Here is a 23,808-nt window from a genome sequence, read left to right on the forward strand (position 1 = left end):
AAACAGGCGGCTCCGGTCAAGCTCGCTAACGGATATTAAAGGCAACAAACGAAGAAGAAAAACGCTAAGACGAAGAGCAGGCGCGGAGCCAGAGGAGGCGAGGCTGACCGCTGGTAACAGAAGCGACGTCAACTCGGGAATAAAGACGGTAAGAGGAGAAACGAAACATTTTGTGCGGAATTGAACGTAAGCGACTGGTGCGGCTTGTGACTGGTTTCCAGACAGCCGCTGCTTGATTGGACCGGAATGAAGAGCAACGTTGCAGGTGCGTCGCAATACACCGATGTTATACAGGATTAGCGGCGGATAGGGTTGACCCCTCAAATGTTCGGGTCTCTCCCCAGCTAATATATACTCTGATACTTTTTCATTTGTCGGCACTTCATAACCTCGATACCGGATTTTAAAGCGGAGTTTGCTCAATTCGTCTTATGATATAAATGTCGTGTCACTTTTTTGTTGACTTTTTCTTTTGGTTTTTTTTGTCACTTTTAATTCCTTAAACGTGAGATACGTTTGATTGACAACTTGTTCATTTTTGCAAAAGACAGTGGACACTTTTGTATTGGAGTGGTGCCGTCATTTGTAAGTGAACTGATGTTAAGTCATATTTCATTTGTTGAAAATTGCCGTTCGATCGTGTTTGCAGCGACTGTCCGTGCAGTTAGTTCATCTAGCGTGTCTTTTGTCTTACACTCCCGTTTTGGATGACGATTTAATGACGGCCTGTGACGCAAAGCAAATGAACTGGAATGACTTGAATGACAAAAGGGGACACCTGCGAAAGCGCATTCTTCACACCCACAGACATCAATCGATTTACTTAACACACCAAACCCATTCATGTGCCTCACGCCGTTCTGGGAGGGGAAGTATGCATGCACAACTGAGATCATGTGGTTGCGCAAGTGTGCACGCCCCCTTATTACCGGGCCGTGTGGCTGCGTTCAGGATGGACCAATCCCATTTAAACTCACTCGGCGCACACCTGCCAGAAAGTGCCTCTGATGAACCAGTTCAGCTCTTCAAGTAGGCTTGAACAATATTTCATCAAATAACCAAGTAATTATAATGACATGTTGACCGTGTGTGTAGCAGTAATTCCTAAAATAAGAAAGTAATTAACCATGATCGTATAATCTGTGGCCCATTTAGATATGGCGGCGCGTTGCTCGCTGTTGATCGTCATCAGCTTCTCCTCGGCTGCCGACGAGTTCTACAGTTCCACAGGCGGGTCTGCTCCATTATTATTATAATTGTTGATATTATTACTATTTGCACTATACTGTACTGACGCCCGATTGTGCGAAGTTCTCATGTTTGTGCTAGTATGCCAGCTAAAACTATTGTTTCATATAATATCAAATATCAATTGGTTTGCTTGTGAGGAATAGTCAACTACTGAATAGTAGTTGACTTTATGTACCATGGGTCCATGATTGTGTGCATGCGAGATGCGCGGAGTTGATGCTTTATGGTCCTATCCGTTTGTCTTGTGGTATCTAAATGTAATTACAAGCCTTTTTTACGGATTTTTTTGCAGAAGGGCCCCGTTCCTTTTCCCCGCCAATAGCTGGGGTTCGCTATACATTGGTCGAAAGAGGAATGGAAATAAGCGCTGTTGAAGTCTCAGAGCACGCACGAGGTGTTCCTTGTGGACACGAATGAGTTGAAAACTGTGTGACAGACAAAATGCATGTTCCGTGTCAGACGTAATACATTTGTCCTTGATATAAAATGGCTGATGGATCATTTGCTGAATGGCGGTCGCGGTCCGGACACATTGAGGCAGCTAACATATCTTTAATGATGCCCGTCACAAAACCTCAAGATGACATAAACAAGACCAATGAAATTCTAAAATCGGACTAAGTCCTGTGGTCCATTCTTCAACGTTGAGCCGAAAATTGAAATGTGTCGTTTGTTTTGTGTTAGAACGAAAGATACATTTATGACCCTTTTCACAAGCGCAATAAGTGTAACGACTACGTGCGTTTGCGCGGGTGCCGTCAGGTCACATGACGGAGCTGCTGTACACGGAGCAGGACCTGGTGGCCTCGCTGGAGGATTACATCCGAGCTGAGGAGAACAAACTGGAGCGGATCAAAAGGTTGGAGACCACCGTAGCGTCAACATGTTCCGATTTGGGGCGGGCGACACTCACCGGCCAAATACGTCTGCGCGTGTACTCAGGTGGGCTCAGAAGCTGGCTGACCTCTCGGCGTTTGCCCTCGAGGACCCCGAAGGATTCCTGGGCCATCCCGTGAACGCCTTTAAACTTCTGAACCGGATCGACAGAAAGCGGAGCGAGCTGGAGAGCCTGGTGCTCACCGACGTCTCTCACGGTGAACAGGAATTTGCTGAAAACCCAAGAAAAATAGCTGAGAAAAGGCTCACAAAAAACAAAAAAAAAAGGTTCCTCCAATAATACGAGAGTAGGTGAAATCGCAAATGCCGTGCGGTTCTACTGTGTTAGACCCGGACTGTAGAACTCCGAAGTACAGTTCCCGTCCCCGACGCAGGAACCTCTCGGCTCCGCGGCGGCCTGACGGCGGACGACTGCTACGACCTGGGCACGGTGGCGTACAAGGCGAACGACTTCTACCACACCGAGCTGTGGATGTCTCAGGCTCTCCGGCAGCTGGAGCGGGGCGAGACGCCCGCGACCGTTGACGCCGTCACCCTCCTGGACTACCGCGGCTACTCCCTCTACAAGCAAGGAGATCTGGAGAGAGCCAAGGAGTCCGCCGAGCGGCTGCCGGAGATCGGTGAGTCGACCGCAAGGAAGCTCCGCTGACCCGGCGACGGCGCCGACGTCCGCTTCGCCACGTGCGACGGGCAACTTGCCGTTGCCCTCGTTCGCTTTCGTTTGGCCGCGGTTCGTCTCGGTACTCTTTCGTCACCCTCGCACGAAGGAACGGAAACCACACGAAGCACACGACCGAGAGAGGCTACGTTTGTAGCCGTCGTCGTTCCGCGGCCTAGAGTCGCGTTCGGGCAGGCTTCGAACCGTCCCGGCGCGGTTACCGCGGTTAACTCGCCCCTCAAAACTCTCCACGTAGAACATTCGCGTCACCAAAGCCGAACGTCTGCCGAGATACAGAATTCGGAGTCTATTTTTTTGGTTTTTTCCGTTTCTTTAGATCCGGTAAATGAGCGAGCCAACGCCAACCTCAAGTACTTTAAGTACCAACTGGCGAAAGAGAAGACGGGCGAGGAGACGCCGGAGACGCTCACGAGGGGTCGAGCTAGCTACGGCGGCGCGTACGAGCGGCTGTGTCGCGGCGACAGCGTCGAGTTGGTGAGCGGACGCCGTGAATTCGCGACGCCGGTACCCTGTACTCTCTCTCGCCTCGTCTTCCCGACAGACGCCGCGCAGACGGAGCCGCCTCTTCTGCCGTTACCATGACAACCGGGGCCATCCCAACCTCCGGATCGGTCCCGCGAAAGAGGAAGACGTGTGGGACCGCCCGCGCATCGTTCGCTATCACGACGTGGCGTCGGACGACGACGTGGAAATAATCAAAGAGTTGGCCAAACCCAAAGTGAGTCCGCTACGCTTTTGTTTCCAAAACACAATACAGCGTGTTCCTTAGACCTTGTTTATGAAAAGGTTCCGTTTTAGAATAGCAATCGTACAAACCTGCTTGAGACGATTCTTATCATCAAGATGTCATCTTTGTCGGTTCAAGATGAATGCTTGTTACGAAGAAGCCTTGATGTATCCAGGAATGATTTGCATCTTTGTACTCTTTGCACAACTTTAAACTTGCCGTTTCTCTCCATCTCTGTCTCTCTCGTTGACGATGGCGCGATGGCCGGGCTAGCTCATGCGCTCCAAAGTGAGAAACGATAAGACGAACACAAACTACGTAGTTCCTGAAAGAGTCTCCCAGAAGTAAGGAAGGCGTGCGGCCGCTGTACGGCTTTGTTGACATTATACAGGCTAAAAGTCTTACGTTAAGTCGTCTTGTATTTGTTGAATGGTAGTTTGTAATTATGTTTTCTCCAAAGATGGCTGTGTATTAGATATTATATAGTAATTAGAAAAAAACACTGGGCCAGGTCGGCCTGGAATGGACGGACGGGCCCTTCCGGAGTTGCCCCGAAATTCCCTAATTGCCACCTCGCCCCTGCTTTACATACATACATGTTGATACAATCATACACATACTGGTATGTTCTTACTTTGTTTTGAAGGTGACGGTCACATCTCTTCTGCTCTTTAGCATCACTTGTCGAAACAGCAGTTCAGTGACACCTCTTCTTCCTCCTCAGCGCCTGGCTGGACGGCCACGATCACGCGGTGATGGACAAGCTGGCCAAGAGGCTGGAGGACATCACAGGCCTGGACACGTCCACCGCAGAGGTTGTAAAAAGAAACAAATTTAGTGAGTATTTAACGATGCGTTTGTTTGTGCAGGTGGCCAACTACGGCGTCGGAGGACAGTACGAACCACATATAGACTTTCAAGAGGTAAATATAAACGGTGGGTTCTTCTCCGTGTTGTGACGCACACACGGCTAAAGAAAAAGGTTGATACGTTTTCAGAAAACATTTAAATGTTTGACAATTTAACGTTAACAAATGAAGAAAGACTTTGAACTAGAGAGGTATTTAATGTCAGTACTATTCAGCCGTGGGAAGTTTATTTCATGCTGCTGTAATGTTCGGTGAACATCTGAACGCTCTTATTGTGAAGTCACACCACCGGATGTTGTCTGGGACGCGATACACGCTGACTTGACAGGAATAAACCCCGGTGAAGTGTGTAATGCATTTGGATTCAATAAAGTACCGATTGTGCATTGCTCCTTTCTTTTTATACAAAAAACAATGTGTAATAATTCTATTACATTGTTTGTTTCTTCGCGGGAGTTTTCCCTCCTGTGCTACTACTCACTTTGGTTTCAACATCTTTAAACGTACTTGGCAGCGGACTGGTTGCTGCTCGTCGTCTGACGCCGCAAACCCGAACCGATTCCAAATGACGAAGGAAACTTCAGCGTCATCATTGCGTGTCAGCAGCGCGAATGGTGTTTGTTTGTATGTGCCCTGCGATTGGCTGGCAACCAGTTCAGGGTGTATGATAGTTGGGATAGGCTCCAGCACGCCCGCGACCCGCGTGAGGAGAAGCGGTTCAGACAATGGATGGATGGAATTTCTTGAGCTTTTCGACGTCACTGGCGAAGATCTCCGCCTACCTCTCCGCTCCCGAGCCAGCGCTGTCGAAATAACAAACACGGAGGCAACCGATCAGCGGGAAGGGGGCGGTCTTAGCAAAATATGGACAAAGCGGATACAAAAGTGGCTTAAATTTCTGGACACTCCTATGACAAAACCAAGGGTTTTTTTTCAAAAGAAATTGACACTTTTATATTAAGTCCATGTTAGAGAGGCACTCTATGGAGGTGGAAATAGCCAAAATGCGGGACCTTTCAATGAATTAATCGCCCAGCCCTAATTGAACTTTGTTGTGTTTTCACAGGACTTTGTTCTTGAACCGTACACATATTTTGGCACAGGAAACCGAATCGCCACCTGGCTGCTTTACGTCAGTACAGCACACTTTACTTCAGTCGCTTTTCGTCAAGAAAAAGCTTTGCTCGGCTTTTTGACCGCATCACGTTTTGTGCTGCAGATGAGTGACGTGCAGGCAGGGGGCGCCACCGTCTTCTCCAAAGTGGGCGCCATTGCGTGGCCCATAAAGGTTTGCTCTAGAGGACACAAAACACACACACACACACACACACACACAGTATACAGCAGCCAGTTTATTAGGTACGCAGTCAACCGGACTCTTCTACTGTGTCTAACGCTTTGATCAGCTTGTGAGAGGCTCAAATTATTACAATTAGAAGCACGCCTCCTTATGACGCAATCGTCACTGCAAACAAACACCATGAGGTTGTGCAGGGTGTACCTAATGAAGTGAAGTGTGTTGCGTGCGTTGTGTTGTGCGCAGGGGTCGGCAGTGTTCTGGTACAATCTTCTCCTCAGCGGAGAGGGAGACTATCGGACCCAACACGCCGCCTGTCCCGTCCTGGTGGGGAGCAAGTGGGGTGAGTCCCGACAGAAAAAGTCATCATTGTGACCCACGACATAAAAATCTCCACATCGTGATTCGGGAGTAGGGAAACGAGTGAATGACGCGTTGGGAATCATTCACTCGTTTCCCTACTCCCGAATCACTACAAAGGGATTTTCAGTGGTGGACCACGTCACCGCTACTGTATATTAAAATTGTACACTCCCCAAAAAAAATGTTTCTTTCCTCAGTGGGAAACATGTGGCTTCACGAGAAAGGTCAGGAGTTCAGGAGGCGCTGTGGTCTGCAAAGTTCCAGCTGAACACGGGGGGGTCAACTTCACTAACTCAACTTGATGGATGACTTGTGTTACCATGAAAACCATCTGTTGTGTGTGTTTGTGTGTGTTTTTTTTTTAAAGCACTTTAATATACTGTTTAAATACTAATAAACCTTTTGGCTTTTAAGCGGTCACTCTTGGCCAATTTAAACTACTTCTTTTTTTTTATTCTTTATTATATGCAATTTGGATAAAATGGGTTTCACTTCAGACTTGTTTTCTTCTCGATGACATCATTAATCAGTATTTGGACTTGAATGCAATATTCTGGCCTACTGCACTACTACAAGTGATGCGTTCAAATCATGATTCAAACACAACAAATAAACTTTTTAAAAATTACCCATCAGACTACGTGTTTCTAACAGTCGCAGACAGGCCAAAATCTCGACGAAATGAGATTTGAGCAGATTTCATGTGTGTGCAGCTGATAACGTGATGGTTTGAGCCCAAACTGGCTAAAATAATGTGTTCTTCACTGTTGGCGTTTTCGGACAACAGATACATACATGTATATCACTTATTTATACAAATAGGATATATGTAAATACGAACGTAGCCTGAACATGGGATACTGTCGCCTTTGTAGCCCTTGAAGATCTTCTTGTGACTCTTCTTGTGACTACTTCCGCCATTGACTCGAGCCGGAAGGAAGTGCTCCGACCTGTTTTGCCGAATGCGGAAGTCTGTTGCGCATGCCCTCTCTGTCACACTTAAGAGAATACGATAACGTCCAGTGTGTCTACTGCAAAGCATAACTGGCTTTCAAATCTTTGTAAAATGTTTTAATTTTCAGTGTTTACAATGGAACACGTATAATAACATTATGAAAGTGTTTTATAATGTTACTATTTAAGTGAAACGAATTTGCGAGGACGTGATCAAGTATCGAGTGCATTTAAGTGACGGACCACTCAACCGAATCCATCGCCGTTTTGTTTACTTTTTTTCCACGTATCTTCCGTTGCCGTCGATAATAATGATGTTAATGATTTAAGTTGGACTATTATTTTTTTTGTCTCGGCACTTGTGTTGGTTGGTGAATTTCAAATGTCTTATAACGTCAAATATAAAGTGGAACTGCAATTAGAGGAGGCAATCTACCATCGGATTTATTTAACCGACGGACGGCTTGGCCCGAACAATCGCCGTAATTTGTTTACGTTTTAATGGCTTTGCCTCAGTGGTCACAGTTAATAATAATTTTAATGCTTTACATGATAAGATAAGCTGTTAAAAGTTAACATGTGGAAGAAGGAATCAGACCGCTTCGAGTATTTACAAACGCTCGTCACGGAGTTTCAGGACACCGACAGTGATGGTGCGATAGAACGTGTCATGTTCTTTTAAAATCTTTTTACGTCTTAAAACTGATGTTTTCATGTTTCGTGCGTAGCGTCTGTTTATGTATATTCGGGACGGTATGGATAATTGTGTATCTTGTGACTTTTAAGCACTGTGTTGTGTGTCATTTGGAATATTTTCGTTTTTTCTCTGTAATTACACATTTTGTTGAGACTTGGGTTTACGTTCATGATTGAGATGTGTTTGTTGTTTGTTTTCAGAGGCAAAGGAGCAGGTTCTCGCCAACTTGGCCAACTTTGCGTACGATCCGAAGAACACGGAGCACTTGAAGCAGCTTCAGGTTGCTGACCTCTTCCTGGACATGCTCACAGAGGAGAATGACAACTTTGTGGAGTTCGGAATGGGTGAGCTTCCCGTGCATAAACGTCTGTCTGCTTGAGATGAGGTCCGTTACCGGAAACGTTTCCTATTGGCTTTTTCAGGGGGGCTGTGCAACCTCAGCATGGATCCGGAATGTCGCGACTTCATCCTGCAGAGCGACGCCATCCCTCTGGTCACAAACTGTTTGTCGAGTCCTCGGGAAGAGACGGTCCTGTCGGCTGTCGGCGCCCTCATGAACCTGGCCGCGCCGTCGTCGCGCCCCCACATCAGCGATGTGGCCGTGGTTGAGTGCATGCTGCGCTTTTCCCTGTGCGAGAGCCCCCGCCTGCGAAACCTGGCCCACGTCTTCCTGCAGGATTGCTGTAGTGAGGACCAAGTGGGCCGAGCCCGACGGGAGATGGCCGGACGGACGCAGACTGCGCTCGGCATCCCGCTGCCTAAAGACTGAAGGAGCATGAACTACATTAGGATTTGATTTCCAGGGGACTTTTTACAGAACAGTGTAGCATACCATGTATAAAGGCTGAAATAGTGATTTCCTACTCCCTGATCACTAAAAAGGAATTTTCAGTGGACTTTTTACAGAACTATCTAGGTCCCACTTTACAAGTACATCTCAATAAATTAGAATATGGCAGAAAAGTCCATTTATTTCAGCACTCATACATTATATAGATTCATTCAACAAAATACTTTCCAGAGGGCAAATTCCTGCCTAATTTGTACATTAAAAACCATTTTCATTGTAATCTAGTTTCTAGAGAGTTTAAATTAATTTTAATGGTGAAAGATTATTTTTTGTGCAGTAACTGTTTTGAATGTCCTGTACGGTGACATTGTGGTTTGAAAGGTACCTTGCTTGAGAACTTCTGTAAATTGATGTTATATAAATAAAATTGACTTTACTATAAAACACAGAAATGTGCATTTTCATTCACGTGAAGTCAAGAAAACAAACTCCTTAGAAGAGAGAAAAAAAACAAAAAACTTTTCATCATAAACTTTGCCTTGACACACAGAAGGGTTCGCCTCACAAATCCATCCCCAATAGAAGCTGCTAAGAAAAAAAAGCGGAACTCCGAAACGTAAAACCTTTATTTACACCTCAAATAGGGAAAATAACAAAACATTTAAAAAGGCATAACATCTGACAAAAGTTAACCTGAAGACAATACGTTGAGTTCAGTGCAATTGCAACTTTGAAGGCGTCAAGTTCATATTACATTTGTCTACATTATCATCATGGCACACACGCAGGCCAAGGCCACTCTGTGTTGCATTCAAGGTCACTCAGCAAGTTGATTTAATCATTTTAAAGGTTATAAAAAAAAAAAAAAAAAGAATTCAAGCGATTCTAAAACATCACAACTTGTGGCAAAGAGGAGGGGATCAAATAAGGAAAATATTGACAAAGTTGGCAGTGTGTCCTTTTTTCAAATGGAAATCAGCAACTTAAGAGGAAAGGCGGACGTGCGTTCAAGCGTCCCTGGGAGAGCCGTGCACTCTGAAGCGGTACATGCACGTGTACTCCTCGTGGCCCCAGTTGGACAACACCTGCACTTCGATGATTTGGAAGGCACGCTCGTTCTCCTCCTGTAAACAAGCAAAAACTTCAAAAACCTCAATGTCAACTAATTGAATCTACGATGGAAAGCAGCCCTTCTCAAACTTTTGGGTCAGGGGTAGAATATTTTACAAGGACCACCTCATAAAAAGTTGCCTATTTTACAGAAAATAAAGTCATTATGTTACAATTAAATATTTTTTGAAAAAAAAAAAAAAAAAAAGTAAGAATAAAGTCCAATTTCTAAGAAAAAAGTCATCTTTACGAAAAAGTTTGTCAGCATAAAAATTTGCAATCCTACATATTTTTTTCCTAGTTGCATTTTTTTTCTTTATTTTTAAGTCTTAGCTTTCCAGCATAGTTGTAATATTAAAACTATTCTCCGCTGACTTTTATTCTTAAAAAAAAAAAAAAAAAAAAAAAAAAAGACACTGCCCTCTAAAAAGCTTTATAAATGCCTAAAGCCAGAAGATGGCGGCCTAGCACTACTTTTGTCTCAATTTAAGCTCCTAAACCGACGTCATGATTTCTTGGCACCAAGATTTTAGCGCTTGGGGCCCCAGCACACAAGCAGCGAATAGGTAACACTAATGATGTCACAATCATATCGGAGCATTTAATTGGTCCAAAAGCTGAGGGAGAGAGGAGTCATTGGTTTATAATGTTTAACTGGCACTAGAGTCCCCATGTTGCGATGTCCTTCTGTTTTCACCCATCCATTTTCTGTACTGCCTCTCCTCACGGGGGTCACAGGCATGGTGGAGCCTATCCCAGCTATCTTGTTTTATTTTTCGTTTCGCGTACCCCAGTTGTACAAGTACTGACCCGGCACGCGTCGTGAAGGAAGTGTGGACTCACAGTGACGTAGAAAGTCTGCAGCGCTTCTCCGTCCTCCTCGTACGCGTACGAGCCGAGCGGCGTCCCTCGGTCCTGAGCGGCGTCGGCCAGACCCTGAAGGAGGCGCACACAACAGCTCGACTGATCATCCAAGATATGGAATAGGTCCGCGTACCAGTATGCTCTTTGTCCTCACTAGTTACCGACCAAACCCGTAACAGAAGCATTTCACGTTTGTGCATTTTCTGCAGTGTCAATTTAAAATGTCCTGTTTTTTAATAAAAGGGATACAAATTTAAAAAAAAAAAAAAAAAAAAAACTGGATGAATCGAATACACATGAGCAGATGAATTGATTATTAAAGTCATTGTGAGTTGTAGCTCTAGAATAAAAGCGTGAATGTCTTTCCAATCCGCGGCGGCTCACGTAGACGGCGAAGTGTCTGGGCGCGCTGCGCAGAGTGCCGCTGGGCGCCAAGGCTTTGGGGATGTGCTCCAGGGAGAAGGCGCTGGGCACCACGCTCATGGACAAGCGGATCACCAGGAAGCCCGTGGAGCCTCGGAAGGCCCAGCAGTTCCCTGGGTGGACGTTTGGCTACCCGAAAACAAAGAGAAGAAGAAAAATTGGAAGGTAAGCCTGGGCCATATGGAAAACCTGATTCCATTTTTTTCTACTCTCACAGAAATGTTTTTTCCCCCCCTTGGCTCATAGAAAAAGTAAGATTGGCAAGATTTACTTCATTTCTTCTGACACCAAACAACTTTTTTTTTCCCAGCATCAACTTCCACAGAAATAATAGAAACATTTTTTTTCTTTACAGATAAATCTGAAAATACTACGGGTGCTTGCTCATGGCCCTTTCGTCAAAATATCTGCAGCCTGGACGCACATAACTTGGGTTAAACGTTTCCAACATGTCAGTCAATCGGTTTTGCAACACAAATGACCAATTTCCTCTTGGAAAAACAATTTCCATTTTGTCAAAACAGGTAAGTAAACAGGATCATTTCAAAATATTCACCAATTTAACATTGTAAAATGAACTATCAAACTGTGCGGTTCGGCTGGTCCACGTCGTTAGCCTAATAGCGTCGCAGGCCAACAGCAATGTGTTTGATTAAAAATGTGTTTTTCTTTACGTAGATCGGAGATTGTCAGTCACTGAGGTCATAATTAAATAAATAGGTGGCAGCTAATGGACTCTTGAATTTGCATGTGTGTCCCCAAAAATATTCAAAAATGAATATGCCAACAATGTCTCTTGGCAGCCTCGGCGAAATATTTGCAGTTTAGACACGTACTTTGGGTTAACATTTTACAGCATGTGAGTAAATCACTGCTTTCGCTAAATAGACCATGAATTTTACAGCCTCCTTTGTTGTCATACAAAAACAATGTGAAAATGATTCAGCTCATGTTGCTGTTTTTTATTATTATTATTATTTATTTTTTTATAAAGACTACTCGCTAGAGGGGTCAGAGAAACACAAAATACAGCGACCCAAATGCTAAGTTGGCATCAATGACTGTGCTTTAGTAAGCGAGCTCCACTCTACTCACAGTTGTTAGCAGGTTTGCACTATTGAAGCCTCTTAAAAGAAAAATAAATAAATCCTGACAAATAAACTGTTTATGCCCAAAACGGTGAGAACTCAAGCGACATATCACCTGGATGACAACTCGAGGAGACTGCGAGAAGTACCAGAGAGGAACACCAAACAAACTGAGCAGCGCCGCTTTGGTTTCATATGTCTCAGAACAGCGAGTGCTCAGGATGCTGCCACCTGTAGGACGATAGTGATATTAATTAAAACCAAAAATACGATCCTGACAAACATCAAAACAAACTGCAAGATGCTTTGTGACCTCCAGACTCCAGCGCGTAGTCGGCTAGGCCGGTCCGGTCGTGGGAGAAAAGGCGCAACGCGCTCTTCACAATCGCGTCCACGTCCTGCAGATAAGCAACGAGCCACCAGGTGGCGCCAAACTGAAAAGCTCATCTAACAGAGATTCTCAAATCAAGGCAAGACCTGCTTGTTGTTGAATTAGCCAGGATATTTCTTCTCACCCTGATATTTTTTGTGCAAGATCATTTCACATGCTCACCTCCCTGGTCAGCGCCTTCCCAGCCGTCTCCTCACGCTGGCCCCGGTCCAGATGACGGCTGTCGTTGCGGAGGAAGCCGCGCTCCGGCGCGGCCAGAGACGCTCGCGGGTCGGCCCCGGCCACGTAGCGCTCCGACAGCCAGCGCAGCAGCGAAGCGGGGAAGCCGGACTCTGCCCGCTCCTTCCCGTAAAGCAGAACCAGAACTTCCTGGTGGACCTGAGCGGAAATCTGACAAGGAAGAGAAGACAAGAAAACATGAGTCAAGTATAATTAGGGTTAATGGTTAAGGTAGGTCTGGGCAATCGATTCATTTGAGTTCATTTGTTGGTTAGGCTCAGCTGACATGCACCGCTTCCACGAACAACGACTGCTAACAGTGAGGAGCTAGTTTACAAAAGCACAGTCAGCGTTGACAGCTTAGCATTTTTGTAGCTGTATTTAGACACTTCTTAGAAGAATGTAGCGATCTTAATTCCCGCTAAGAAACAAACAACACGAGCGGAGAAATTTACACACGGTTTTGTATTTAACGAGAAAAGAGCCTGGTGAAAGGCTCATTTTCTTGTTAAATTGTGAAACAGTCACAGCAAAATGTCAATTTATTAAGGATGGCGTTGACAGGATTGTTTTGATAAAAGGGACAATAGTCCAAAGGGAAATTTATTTTTTTCTGTGGAAATTGAGATTTTAAGATGGGGGGGGGGGGGGCGACTTGTTTGCTATGAGGAGAAATAAAGCAAATCCCAGAAGGGAGGGGAAAAAACAGCAAAACGTCTCTTGAATAATGGGGGGAAAATAAAAATGGATGAAAATCCGATCAATGAGACTACAAAACAGATTTATTTTCAAGCGCACGTGGCCCAGCACTACTTAACAACAAAAAGTCACAATTGAAGTTGTCTCACCGTCTCCTGGTCCAGCTGCTGACATCCCAGCAGGGCTTCCACATCCCGCCCGATGTCCTTCAGGGCCGCCGCCAGACGGCCCACCTCTGCCAGCAAGGCGTCGTGGGACTGACGGTCCACGGCAACACTGGGATCCCAATTAATGCATTAAATAACATGACAAAACATTGAAATAAAATGCTTCCTGGCCTTGACCACTCACCACTGGTGTGTGTGTGTGTGTGTGTGTGTGTGTGTGTGCGTGCAGACGCGCAGACAGGAAGTGACATTTAAAAAAAGGAGGCGGTGCTCAGAAGCAGACCGAAGAAGCTGAAGCTTACCTGGCCACATCAGAAAGTGTTGCCGGCCCGGACGTCGCCTCCTGGAGAACAAACTTGCGCTGTAAGTGAGGCCAGCTCGGCACCGCACTCGGGAGGAAAAAGCGTACCTCCGCCTTGGCCGCAAGGTTCTGCAACTTCGCCTCCAAAAGATCCAAACGAGACATTTGGCTCTGTTGCCGCAACAACTCCTGGAAAGAAAGAAACAACAAGGAGCAGAAAAGGTGAGTTATGTCGCAACTGAAACACTAAAAACTTGTCAATAATAGATGAAACCAAAGTACATGAACAATTGGACAAATGCTAATCAAACAGTATTTTAACATCATCATCGTTACGAAAAATAGATTTTCCCACCCGCTGCCTCTGCCGCCTGTCCTCGTCCATTCGCCTTCTCAGCCGGGCCAGCTGGCGCTCTAGCAGGCCGCTCAGGCGCAGTTTGCCGCTCTGGGCGTGGTGCTGCAGTTCAGAGTGCATCTCTAGCATCTCGCCGCGTCTCAGCTCCGCGAGCTCGTCGCCGGCCTCCACGCGCTCCCGCAGCGAGGCCAGGCTGCGCTCCAGACGAGCGAGGCGCACAGACTCGGACTCGGCCGCCGCTTTCTGTCAGGTGGGGAAAATGCATTTATATTGAACATTCCTCCCCTGGATCCAAAACGTTTGAGAGCCCCTGAAATTTTTTTTTCCCCCGACAAAGACATTTTTAGTTTTTCGTGCATGTTCCTACAAAGTTGAAAGCATTTGGTGGATAAAGCAAGGTCCTTAATCGCGTCCCAACAGAACTTCTGTCCCAATTCTTCGGCGGAGCTTAAGAATCTCAACATCACCTCTTCCGAGTCCTCCGCAACGTCCCCAGCTGCTCGGCTCACTGAAGACGCGAGACCGTCGGCTGAGGACAGGGCAGGGACCTCAGATATTGAAGTCTTCCACTCCAGGACACTTAGAGCTGGTAGACCGGCAAAGCTGAACCAACACAAACCTAAAGACATGACGAGATGATACTTAAATTCTAGTTCTCGTCTAGTAGAAGATGACGTGAGCAGGGACCTACTGAAGAGGGTCAGAAGAACCAACAAGAGTGCGAGAGGAAACCTGCAGGACAGAAATAAATAAGTAAAAAAAGGTCTACCAAAGTTTATGATGACATCCTCTGCACATAAATGTAATATTCTAGAAGACGGGTGTTAAAGTCAAAGCCTTAGGGTCACTAACGTTGCCTACTAACGCAAACTGTGTGGTTTATCCTCTCAAACGGCCTTCTGGGGGAAACCACCACTACAATGCGACCCCGGACAGAAGTTTGACACTTCTGTTCTAAAAAGAACAAAATCAAACTGAGTTCACACTGAAATAAGTAAATTAGCTAATTGGAGAACTAATTAGGTTATCTCAAGCAGCTATGAATGTTACAAATCATTATTGGGCACCCTGTGATTACCAAGTCAGCAGAGGGGTGGCGCTCCATCGTCTGCCGATCAACTGGAACACGCCGCCACGCTTGACCGGCTTACCTTGAAACAAGAACATTTTATCAAAAGATCAGAATCATATCATAAGATGGGCTCCACAAGCGAATACATAGCTGATCAAATGAAATGAAAGACGAGAAAAGAAGCCAACTGACAGGATGTAAAGAGATGCTTTAAAACCTGCAAGAAGAGGAGGACAACACTCACTAGAGCTTGATTAAATAGTCGGTATGAAACATTAAAAAGGACTTAATCAGTGCTCGTGTGTCAGCATCTCATGCAGGAAGAAGACCTCAGCGACACAAAGAACATCCGAGGAGGACAAACTACTTTCAGTCCACGAGCGGAGAGGACCTGCGCCGTGAGAAGACGACGACATCGTCGTCCTGGTCAGCGCCCACAGCCACGAGGTCAGACGACACAAACACCACGCTGAGAAAACAAGGTTCCGCCTTACTGGGGGAGTTTTTCAAAAGTTTGGCTCCAGGCACTTTATTAGGAACAGCCGCACAATGTCATCTCCTCACTAAACTTCATGGACATAATGATCACTTGCGATTTACAGTTGGTCCACCGCAATAATAATTAAATGTATAATTAGGTGACGATTCATTGACAAATATTTTGATAATCGATTAATCTTTCGGGGACCTTGTTTAATTGAATTGCTGATGCAGTTCTGATGTTTCCGATGGTGCGGCTGTTCCTAATTTTGTGGCCAGCGAGCGTATGAATCGGCAAACTTTTGAGGCAGCAGCTACGGAAAGTTAACCTGTAAACACAGAGACGTTCCTCAACAACCAGCAGAGGGTCGAGGCCCGAGCGGACCGAGACGAGCCCACATTGGGCGTCTGCTCCGCGTGCTGTTGCTCCTTGCAGTCATCGCCTGTAGGTGGCAGCAGTGAGCGAATGGGGGCACCACACAAGGTGGGAAAGAGCAAGAATGAAAGGACGGGGGGAGGGGATTCCTCCGCCTCTGCTGACCTAAACATTACCACAAGCAACCTAAATTTGAATACTTGTTCCATGATATATTATTTTATTCCCAAGCTTTTATTATCCTCATTTCATAGCATTTCTCTAGGCTACCCTGCTTCCAGTAAGTGTATGGTAGATTTTTCATCCAACCAAATTTCAGTCTGTATGTGTTACCATGTCAATCTAATCTGCCCAGCGCCTCCACAATCATTAGTGCTGGCCCACGAAACGTCAGCTATTTTAGCAATGGGATCGTTTCTTTAACCAATCGCATTTCAAATTTGCCTCAGCTCGCTGACCGACTCGCAAAACACGTCTCTCCATCGGCTCACAGTACATTTAATCTGGCACAGTTGCGTGCGGTCACAATACGTTTCTTGCTTACTATAATTGTAACATGATAGCGGCGGGATTGGGATTAAGTCCAGAAAGCGCAAGACCAAGTACCAAACGCACGGCTCGCCAATGGTCAACGTACCAGAGTGCGTGCGTGTGCGTGCCAACTCACACAGAGATCCGTTGGGGAGACGCTCCCCGTGTTTGGCGCTCATGTCGCCGCCGTGGCCCGTACGAGCTGCAACAAACAACGCGAATGCTGTCAGTCAGGACAAAAACATGCTTGCTCACACCACCATTCATTGAGGAGGGATTTGCATTTCGCCACAGAAACAGCCAAAGTCAGAAGAGGTGCAGCCCATTGGAGTGAGACGGAAACAACGCACGAGTGGGACGCAATGTATGCCTTTCCTGGATGCTCGGAAGGTGTGTGTGGATCAGTGATGATCACGTAGAAAATATTTTTCTTAACGGGTAAATGAGTGGTGATGAGGACAAAGTGGATTAACACATTGAGGGAGAAGGTGAATCCTCACTCATTCGGATGTGTGAGTTCCTCAAAACTTTGCAAGTGATTCAAAGTCCACTAAAGACAACCAATGAAAACCGCACCAGTGCCAAAGAAACAATTTTACAGGCAGGACCTCCACGATTACGGTCAGCCCGACACATCTGCCGGGCGCGCGCCAGCGCAGAGCGGCAACGGGCCGCCGCCGTCCTCGCGCCGACCAGGAACGAGTCCAACCACGGCCGCAGCACATCTGCAAGAACCGCACACGGATCAGAGGAGAAAGAACGGCCATCTCCGCGGTCCAGGACACCTCAGAGCGATGTCGGCGGGGTAGCTGCGACGTCACATTCGGACGCAACAACGCCGATTTCGGTGTCGAGGAGAGCGGGCAGTAGGGCCCGACCAATATTTTTTTGAGGCTCAGGCAGATTCCAAAAACAGATTAATTAAGAAAAAACAAAACAATGAATGAACTATTTTTGTACCTTTAATAACAACAAAGATATGAATTGACGGCAGAACATTTAACTTTTTTACATTACGTCATTTAGTATTTGTTTAACTTTAAAACGGAGGATTTTTCAAGTACAAAATTATGCAAAAATGAAGGAAATGATATTGAAAATTAGATATAGCCCCTGTGATGATTGGGGACTTTATACATTGTATTGGTGCTGTAAATTTAATTAGATTTTCAAAATGATTTGGTTTTTAAAGATTTTCACTTTGTAAAATAAACTTTCAAACTTTTATGAGGCGATACAGAACATTGGAGAGGTACACTGTTGACACAAACCATGAAGTGGAAAATTATGAAAGAAGGGAAGTTCTTCATGTTAAAAGGAGTCATTTTCAAAATGCCATTTTTGCTGTTGTGATGCCATCTTTTTTTGTGTGCAATTGTTATGCTGATTGTTAATCATTTTGTCTATTGTGGCTGTTTTTGTTTTCTTTGTCCTGCATTGTTGTTTGTTTGAACATCATCTCTCTTATGTTATAATGTGTTAGGCTGTTTTTTGTTGTTGTTTTTTTTTTTACTAACTGTAGCCAATTCTGATTATTTTGAAAAGGGCTAATACTGGCCGACCGATTAAATCTGCCCTAGTGGGCCGAGCCTCAGAGAGCACGCCGTCAAGTCGTGCAAAAACATCTTTCAATTCCATCGTCACCTGTTGCGGCACGCCGTCTTCTGTCTCTGCAGTAGACTTCGGACGCTTCGAAGGCCGGCGAGCTCAAGCGCTTGGAGGACGACGGCAGGTTTGCGGTTCCGGACTCCCCCCTGTCGCACTCGCAGCCTTTGCGGGAGACCCGGGGCAGCGTCTGGATCAAGTGTTTGGGACAGTGGCCGTCAGAGCCAATCAGAGTGCTGTTGGCCAACACGCTGCTCTGCTCCTCAATGATGGTGCTTTCTGGAAAACACCACATCATCTAGGTACAGTGGATAGAAAAACTCTGCACAAAGGGCAGGTTTGTGTGATGCAAAAAATGAGGCCAAGATAAATCAGTTCAAACCTTTTGCACAATTTACTTGACCTATATCCTGTTTGACAATTTCTTTTAATCAAGAGGGAAATTTGAAAAACAGTGTGGCTGCACAAGTGGGCACACATGCTTATAAACACATTAAATGGTAGTCAGTACACACCTACTACCATTTAAAAGTTCAGCGGTTCTTTTTTTGTTTTCTTCAGCTTGAAGTGGGGCCTTAGTCCAGGTGGAGGGAATTACGAACCGTACAAAATAGCAATCAGTGTTAGGACAAAACCAAGCTTCTGCTAAAAAGCTGAAAAAAATGTCAAGAATCATCTACAAGAACATCTGAACTTTATTTGGGTTTAATCAGAGGCACTTAAAATGGCGGCAGGTGTGTGCCGACTCCATTTAACCAGAGTTTGAATGTGACTGGTTAATTCTGAACACACCCACATGCCCAGTTAGAAGAGGGTGTGCACACAGTTAATTTTTACTTCCCCTCTCAAAGATTTTTTATTCCACCCCCCACCCCCTTCCCCCAAAAAAACGTTTTGAAATTTATCTTGGTCTCATTTTTTTTTTTTTTTTTTTTTTTTTGTTTTTTTTGGGCATCACAAAAACCTGCTTTTTAAACAGGGGTGTGTAGACATTTTGCATCCAGCGTAGGGATGATCATTATGGGTTTTCAATTCAAATCATAAATTTATATTTATAATATTTTTTCACATGGTGGGATACATTGGGGATCGCCTACTGTACATTCACTACACATTCGAACAGCGCTACAAAAAAATGGTCAACTCACTATATAGTGGATAGCGAGTGATTCAAAAACACAGCCAGATTCAAATTTGAAGGTTTTACCAACCTTTAGGATCAAGGTCGTGGTCCAAACCTGGAGCATCACAAGAGGGACATCATTACATCATCAGTCAGGACTCACAACAGTGACGTGAAACGACAATCTGAGGATCATTCCTTTGAGTTTCTTACCCCAGAGGGCGTCAACCACACTGCACTCCTGGATGGCGGACTCGTCCAGCAAGGAGGAGAGCAGCGAGGCGTCGGAAACGTCGCTGTGGAGCGACAGGTTGGAGGGTTTACGAGGCGTGTGGGCGAGGAACGACTCCGAGCAGGACGCGGAGAGCTGCCGAGAACAGCGAGATTTCAACGCTCTGCTGGGAAGAAGAGGAGGAGGAGTGATGCACAAGGCAAGGTGTCAATCTAATTTCTTTCAAGTGAACCCTCGCTAGTCATGTGGGACAGGGACGGAGCCCTGCCGAGAATGGCGGAACTCGGCGAGGAATTGGCGCCCCGCCCCAAAAGGGAATTGTCTATTGACGCCACAAGATGGTGTCTTTTGTCTAAGTGAAGCTCCTCAACTCACTTCAAATTGTTTGCTTGGCACCAACATGTCACCAGATGATGGCCAAGTATTATTACGTCACTTAGTGGTCAAATAAAGATAACGTGTCACAAATCAATGTCTCAGTGCCTGAACTATTACAATCACAACACTTTGTTTTATAATCTATGACTTTGTTTCAAGTAGAATTAAACAAAGATGAGAAAGACTTACTGTTGTAAATACAGCATGTACACTATACTGTACAGTGTAATATGTTGCTATCACTGCATCATGGAATGAATAAAGTGAGATTTAATTTTCATCCATCCATACATTTTCCGTCGCCCTTCTCCTCACACGGGTCGCGGGCGTGTTGGCGGCTATCCCAGCGGACTCTCGGCGAGGCGGGGTCCACCCTGAACTGGTCGCCAGCCAATCACATGGCACATATAAACAAACACCCATTCGCACGCTTAGTCACGCCAACGGGCAATTTGGAGTCTTCAATGAACTTAGCGTGCATGTTTTGGGGATATGGGAGGAACCCGGAGTACCCGGAGAAAAGCCACGTAGGCACGGGGAGAACATGCAAACTCCACACAGGCGAGGCCAGATTTGAACCCGCAACCTCAGAACTGTGAGGCAGATGTGCTAACCAGTCGGCCGCCATTTTATTTTCAAACACTGATAAATTGAAAATGATTTCTACAATTGTGGCACTATTAAGACTATAGCCAATTGTTTGTTCAAAAATGGTATTACGTGGAATGCAAAAAGAATGTAGCATCAAAACTTTCTTTAGGGGACTTTTTTTTTTTTTTTTTTTTTTTTATTGCATTTGCAACAGCATTTAGAGAGACATCACAATACCCTAGTTACAAACTTTCATTTGCATGACTAAGAACGAGTGAAATTAAATGCTTTCCAATTAAAACTAGATTCAGAAAAATACACATATTTAAACAAAAATAATCATGAAATTACAAAAAAAAAAAAAAAATCTGTTTAATTTTAAATCATGTTCCACTTAAAATCCAGCTGGATTGGCCCATTTTTATACCTGTGTCAAGGAGCTAAAAAACCTCCGCAAAGGCAACGTCAGCGGTTCCTCGATGCGCATTTCAGATTTTCAATTAAATAGTGGCGTGAGAGGCTCTTGGAGGTAAGAAAACAAAATATATAAAATATTTTTTTAAAAAAGAGTGAGACAGTAAATGGCGGGCGACGTCTACCTGTTGTAAATGCTTATAAGCTGTTTTTTTTCTTTGTTTTTAAATGCTTTTAATCATGTAAAGCACATTGAGTTAGCGTGTGTATGAAATAAATTTGCTTTGCTTTGCTTACCTGTTGTTTGTCCAGCCGTTTCCTCCCACGCTGTAGGAGGCGCTGCCGAGCGGCAGGTTGCGGTCCAGCCGGCTGTCGTCCAGACGTAGACTGCGCCTGGACATGGCGCCGGGTTCGCTGTCCGAGTCGGACGCTGATGACCAGGAACTGGATCTGAGGGAGCAGAGAAGAAAACATCTCAAACACATTTGTCTGAAGAAAAGTGAGACTTGTGTTGCTGGTATGAGGCCATGTCAAAAATGACAATTATCTGAAGACTTGACTTTTGTTTTTATCATAAAACACCATTAATCATAAAACCTGTCTTGCTCTAGGACAGGTTAGGTTTCACATTCATATTTTGACGGACCGGCATAGAAATAATATAAACTACTTATTGATACAACTCACCATTATGCTGAATGTAGTTGTAATAAGAGAGGCCTTGCGCTTACGAGCTGGTCCAGGGAGATCACACCCCAAGCGTGTTACTTATGTCCAGCCTACTCTGTAATTTTGTTTTGGTTGCCATCACCTGCTTCACAAGGTGTTAGGAACGGAAGCAAGGAATTCTGTGCTTTTTCGCAATCTCTGGATATTCTGAGGCTTTTCCATGCCGTGACAACGAGGCACTCAAAAGGGCCACGCCAGCCCGAAGCCCCGGTCCACACGCTGGCTATCACACCGGATTTTTGCTTTTGGCTTTTTCATCCATATTTTATCGCTTGACCGAGATGGATGCACCTGAATATAAGAATAAAACTTCTTTCAGACTGTGATGAACAATAACAATGTAAGATGAGCTCTCCATTATAAAAGGTTTAAATAAGTCACCATTTTGTTACAATATTATCATTAGCTAGTAAACGTGAGAGTCAGGCACACTGACCTACTGTACGTTCTGTATCTAGTGAGTGCACTAACGGCGCAATAAACATGAGCAGACACGCACAGGTCAGTCCAGCCCCAGCTCTGCAGATCCTCTTCCACGTCAATGACGCTCATTCCAGCTCAGGCGAACGTCACGCACACGCATCTTTCTCACAACGCATACCAGAACAGACTTCCTGTCGGAGCCTCCGGTCAGTAAAATGCTGAGGCCGCGCCCCTTCCTTCCGCCGAAGTAACCTGAACTCTGAGCCAGCGTTTCAGAACGCTCTACCAGAGGACTTACCGCCAGCTATTAGGAAACTGCAGTTTGACTTGGTGCACCTGCGGCAGATCAGCTGCGCCGGTGTGGTTGCTTAAATGTCACTCAGTCTTTCTGTAAGCCTTCCCGGATTAGACAGCGGTCCACACACTCTGAGCCAATTAATGGAAGCTGAGGAGAAGGTGGTCTTTTTTTGTGGTGCGGCAGAAGATATCTGCTGTAAGGAAAATACAAAGTACAAGAAAAATTTGGCTTGTAGGGATAGAAAACGCATTAACTGCAATTTTTTTAATAAAAACATTGCAAAATGTCAGTCAACAGTTTCAGTTCAAAAGGAGTTTAGTGGAAGGCTTGTTTTTTTTCATGCACTGCCACAACTTGTATGTAAAAATCTACTAGGTAGGCAAACAACTGCACTCTCTTTCTGATTGTTATCACTTTAGTATATTTGGTGCGATGAGCCAGTTGGGGTTGTCACTATTTACAGATTTTTCAAATGGAATTGTATTTGGTCCAAAACAACAGGAACATTTTGGAATAGAGTAGTCATTATTTATAGCTTATTAAGGTACAAGTATACTGGTCCCCCCTTGGTGTCTGTGGCCCCTGAACTCAAATGAGTTTGACGCCCCTGATTAAAGGGGCACTTTCACACATGCTTTGAGGTATTTAAAGGGCCACTGTCAATTTTCAGCCAATCACAGCTGAGTTCACATAGACAACCAGCCCAAAAGCACCAATCACATTCCGTAGCGGGTGGATCCCAGCAAATAAATAAATACATACAATTAAATTAAATTAAATAAAAAACACAATGGCTTTGCTTTAGCCGTTAGCATTAAAAAAAGTTAGCTCTTAAAAATACTAATTTTAAAAATACCGATTAAAGGCGAAAACAAACAGCAGCGGTCCACTGCCCGGCTTTACGCTAAAACTGCAGCTAGCTAACACAATTAACAATGGCAGACTATCATTTAAAACACTCCAATTCTCGATTTGAAAAGTCAAGTCTTTTCACTTACAGAAAGAAAGACAAACAACAGCCTTCTTAGAAAGTCATCGTCCAAACAAAAATGGAAAAATGTTTTTAGCGGATGCTTACCTCGCCTTCTGCTTCGTTAATTAGTAAAGTTGAACATGAACAGGTGTTTACTGTTTAGAGTGCTAATGTTGAACTGTCGCCCCCATGTGGTTGGCGTGATAACTTCCTCAAAGTGTTGAACGTAATGTACAACGATGACGACATGGAACCGAAGAAAACAGAAGACAAGTCGAATGTGTGACTTTCAGCTCGTTTACTTTATTCATATAAGCACTTATTCCCATTCCTATTTATCGCCTTATGATGAAAATAATTTTACTAAATTTGAAGAAAAAAATCCTTTTAAGACGAAGGTGGATGTCAGCAACTTGAACTATCTCAATTTACCCGGATGTAA

The 23,808-nt window shown here is 44.9% G+C and overlaps 2 protein-coding genes, 1 long non-coding RNA gene and 1 pseudogene across 10 annotated transcripts; 2 read left to right on the forward strand and 2 right to left on the reverse strand.

Moving 5' to 3' along the window:
- The first annotated feature begins 947 nt into the window (after positions 1 to 947).
- On the forward strand, positions 948 to 6,432 carry LOC133417674 (prolyl 4-hydroxylase subunit alpha-1-like; annotated as a pseudogene).
- Positions 2,176 to 6,106, reverse strand: LOC133417675 (uncharacterized). The gene is made up of 4 exons (XR_009770381.1): positions 5,925 to 6,106; positions 4,931 to 5,718; positions 4,189 to 4,348; positions 2,176 to 2,360 (listed from the first exon to the last, which is right to left on the reverse strand). It is a non-coding gene; the product is annotated as an uncharacterized LOC133417675 (long non-coding RNA).
- Positions 6,433 to 7,117: 685 nt separating the features above from the next.
- armc7 (armadillo repeat containing 7) lies at positions 7,118 to 8,970 on the forward strand. The gene is made up of 3 exons (XM_061705630.1): positions 7,118 to 7,690; positions 7,935 to 8,078; positions 8,157 to 8,970. The coding sequence occupies exons 1-3, from the start codon at positions 7,615 to 7,617 to the stop codon at positions 8,501 to 8,503; spliced, it is 567 nt and encodes a 188-aa protein (XP_061561614.1). The 5' UTR covers positions 7,118 to 7,614; the 3' UTR covers positions 8,504 to 8,970.
- A 169-nt stretch (positions 8,971 to 9,139) lies between these two features.
- Positions 9,140 to 22,415, reverse strand: LOC133417656 (SUN domain-containing protein 1-like). 8 transcript variants are annotated; one of them, XM_061705590.1, is made up of 16 exons: positions 22,172 to 22,415; positions 21,241 to 21,963; positions 19,542 to 19,726; positions 19,417 to 19,443; positions 18,245 to 18,484; positions 15,220 to 15,292; positions 14,609 to 14,873; positions 14,142 to 14,384; positions 13,788 to 13,975; positions 13,468 to 13,594; positions 12,563 to 12,790; positions 12,323 to 12,407; positions 12,125 to 12,240; positions 10,883 to 11,050; positions 10,478 to 10,570; positions 9,140 to 9,648 (listed from the first exon to the last, which is right to left on the reverse strand). In XM_061705590.1, exons 2-16 carry the CDS (start codon positions 21,426 to 21,428, stop codon positions 9,532 to 9,534), a joined length of 2,343 nt encoding a protein of 780 aa, XP_061561574.1. In that variant the 5' UTR covers positions 21,429 to 21,963; positions 22,172 to 22,415; the 3' UTR covers positions 9,140 to 9,531. The 8 variants fall into 8 exon arrangements, with proteins under 8 accessions (XP_061561574.1, XP_061561576.1, XP_061561575.1 ...); XM_061705592.1 differs by having other exon boundaries at positions 22,144 to 22,415; XM_061705591.1 differs by having other exon boundaries at positions 22,109 to 22,415.
- Positions 22,416 to 23,808: the final 1,393 nt, after the last annotated feature.

This window comes from Phycodurus eques, chromosome 19 (assembly GCF_024500275.1).
Source record: "Phycodurus eques isolate BA_2022a chromosome 19, UOR_Pequ_1.1, whole genome shotgun sequence".
Lineage (NCBI taxonomy): Eukaryota > Metazoa > Chordata > Actinopteri > Syngnathiformes > Syngnathidae > Phycodurus > Phycodurus eques.

What these genes read in the sequence shown, in the direction of transcription:
- armc7 (XM_061705630.1), top strand. Translation starts at nt 7,615, where the DNA reads ATGTGGAAGAAGGAATCAGACCGCTTCGAGTATTTACAAACGCTCGTC. An exon ending in TCAGGACACCGACAGTGATG is followed by an intron (nt 7,691 to 7,934) that starts GTGCGATAGAAC and finishes GTTTGTTTTCAG; the next exon opens with AGGCAAAGGAGCAGGTTCTC. An exon ending in CTTTGTGGAGTTCGGAATGG is followed by an intron (nt 8,079 to 8,156) that starts GTGAGCTTCCCG and finishes TGGCTTTTTCAG; the next exon opens with GGGGGCTGTGCAACCTCAGC.
- LOC133417656 (XM_061705590.1), bottom strand. Translation starts at nt 21,428, where the DNA reads ATGTGTTTGAGATGTTTTCTTCTCTGCTCCCTCAGATCCAGTTCCTGG. An exon ending in TTGCGGAGGACTCGGAAGAG is followed by an intron (nt 14,385 to 14,608) that starts GTGATGTTGAGA and finishes CCCACCTGACAG; the next exon opens with AAAGCGGCGGCCGAGTCCGA. An exon ending in AGCAGCTGGACCAGGAGACG is followed by an intron (nt 12,791 to 13,467) that starts GTGAGACAACTT and finishes CTTCCTTGTCAG; the next exon opens with ATTTCCGCTCAGGTCCACCA.